The sequence below is a fragment of the Zootoca vivipara genome, chromosome Z1 (assembly GCF_965207765.1).
Source record: "Zootoca vivipara chromosome Z1, rZooViv2.hap1.1, whole genome shotgun sequence".
Lineage (NCBI taxonomy): Eukaryota > Metazoa > Chordata > Lepidosauria > Squamata > Lacertidae > Zootoca > Zootoca vivipara.
The window spans coordinates 3,565,105-3,567,754 of record NC_142583.1 but is presented as its reverse complement, the minus strand read 5'-3'; the positions used below and the strand labels follow the sequence as shown (position 1 = coordinate 3,567,754).

General features: G+C 59.1%; 1 protein-coding gene across 1 annotated transcript; it reads left to right on the top strand.

The window, feature by feature from the left end:
- Positions 1-2,353, top strand: DRD5 (dopamine receptor D5). The gene has a single exon (XM_035112031.2). The coding sequence runs from the start codon at positions 71-73 to the stop codon at positions 1,535-1,537; it is 1,467 nt and encodes a 488-aa protein (XP_034967922.2). The 5' UTR covers positions 1-70; the 3' UTR covers positions 1,538-2,353.
- Positions 2,354-2,650: the final 297 nt, after the last annotated feature.

Below are 2,650 nucleotides of genomic sequence, written 5' to 3'. Positions count from 1 at the left end.
GAGCGCGCTGGAAGACCCAAGCGGCGCCTTCGCCCGGAGGAGGAGCAGGAGGAGAGCGGCGGCGCCGGCCATGCTGCAGGCGCCCTGGAGCAAGAACGCCACGCTGCGCGGGCAAGCAGGCGCCCCCACGACGCCGCGGACGCACGGGCTGCTTCCCGCCGCCACGGAGCCTGCTGCGGCCGGAGCTCCTCCCGGCAGTCCCGGCGGCGCGCACATGGTGGCAGCGGGCAGCCTGCTGTCGCTGCTGGTGGTGTGGACCTTCCTGGGGAACGTGCTGGTGTGCGCCGCCATAGTGGGCTCGCGGCACCTGCGCGCCAAGGTCACGCACATCTTCATAGTCTCCTTAGCCGTCTCGGATCTGCTGGTGGCGCTGCTGGTCATGCCCTGGAAGGCGGCGGCCGAGGTGGCGGGCTACTGGCCCTTCGGCGCCTTCTGCAGCGTCTGGGTGGCCTTCGACATCATGTGTTCGACCGCCTCCATCCTCAACCTGTGCGTCATCAGCGTCGACAGGTACTGGGCCATCTCTAGTCCCTTCAGGTACGAGAGGAAGATGACCCCCCGCGTGGCTCTGGCCATGGTCGGCCTGGCCTGGGCGCTCTCCATCCTCATCTCCTTCCTCCCCGTCCAGCTCAACTGGCACAAAGGCCACGACCCGCGCGCCCCTGCCGCCGCCGCCCCCTGGACCGCCAGCCCGGACCCGGAGAGCGTCTCCTTGTGGGCCGACGGCTTGGGCAGCAGCAACAGCACGGCGGCGCCGTCGGAGCAGTGCGACTCCAGTTTGAATCGGACCTATGCCATCTCCTCCTCGCTGATCAGCTTCTACATTCCCGTGGCCATCATGATCGTCACCTACACGCGGATCTACCGGATTGCTCAGGTGCAGATCCGTCGGATCTCGTCGCTGGAGAGGGCGGCCGAGCATGCCGAGAGCTGCCGCAGCGGCGGGCGCCTGGACTGCGCGCACCCTCTGCACCACCAGCACCACCACTCGGGCCTCAAGTCGTCGCTGCGCAAGGAAACCAAGGTCCTCAAGACGCTCTCGGTCATCATGGGGGTTTTCGTCTGCTGCTGGCTGCCTTTCTTCGTCCTCAACTGCATGGTGCCCTTCTGCGAGAGGCCCCCCGGCGACCCCGGCGCCGGCCTGCCCTGCGTCAGCGACACCACCTTCGACGTCTTCGTCTGGTTCGGCTGGGCCAACTCCTCCCTCAACCCCATCATCTATGCCTTCAACGCCGACTTCAGGAAGGTCTTTTCCCGCCTGCTGGGCTGCAGCCGGCCGTGCTCGGGCTCCCTGGTGGAGACGGCCAACCTCAGCCACGAGCTCATCTCTTGCAACCAAGACACTTTCTTCTTCCGCAGGGAAGGCGACACTGATGCCAACAGGATCCCCAACGTGGGGGGCGGCGGCTGGGGAGGCCCTTTCGACGGCGCGTCCCAGATCTCTCCCGACCAAGAGGGCGCCACCGAGTTTGGCGACTGCGAGGGGGACATTTCGCTGGGCAGAATTTCCCCCCTCACCCCCACTTGTCTACTTTAGACTTCACCCCACTTGGGAAGAGCCTTTAAAAAAGGAATCCTTTGGGCTTGGGACAGACAGTGGACCTTGGGGTGAAAGGCTGGGCTTACAAGGCCTGCCCAGAAGTGCCAAGCGAAACTGACATGAGCGCATTAAAACGACAACTGTCCTCTCAGAAGACTGCTGTTTGGCCACAGTTTGGATTTTACTCTGACCAAAGTCGGAAGGTGTTTCTTTTCTGTTGTGTTTCTGTTCCTGCAACTCACACTTTGGTGGTTTTCTGTTTTGGGAAATGGATTTTCTTGCTCACATTATCGTCGCCTGAGAACCAAACACATCTAAATTATATTGTCAACCAGATTTGAAGCTTGCGGAGTTGAATCATTGATAGTTAATTGTCCAGCTGCTATACCTTAGATTGAATCAGGGCGGAAAAGAGTTTGACACAATCCTGGTCCTGGGAAAGCCCCACTGACACCAAGGAGGTATTGAGCTCAGGAGTGTTCTGAAGCAGCCTCCATTCATTTCAATGGAGGTGGGGCACTTCATTAAGGTGGCAATCATATACCTGCTTTCTTGGGAGTAAGACCCATCAAATTCAATGGGGCTTACTTCTGAGCTTAGTATTTATTAGGACAATCTTATGCACACTTAAGGGATGCAGGTGCCGGTGCTATGGGTTAAACCACTGAGCCTAGGGCTTGCTGATCAGAAGGTCGGCCACGACGGGGTGAGCTCAAATGCTATCCTAGCAGTTCTGTCAACCTAACAACTGTCAACCTAGCAGTTTCGAACTGCCAACATAGCAGTTCGAAAGCACATCAAAGTGCAAGTAGATAAATACTAGAGAGAGAAGGTAAACGGCATTTCCGTGTGCTGCTCTGGTTCGCCAGAAGTGGCTTTGTCATGCTGGCCACATGACCTGGAAGCTGTACACCGGCTCCCTCGGCCAATAACGCGAGATGAGCGCGCAACCCCAGAATCGGTCACGACTGGACCTAATGGTCAGGGGTCCCTTTACCTTTATGCACACTTAAGGTAAAGGTAAAGGGACCCCTGACCATTAGGTCCAGTCGTGACCGACTCTGGGGTTGCGCGCTCATCTCGCATTATTGGCCGAGGGAGCCGGTGTAC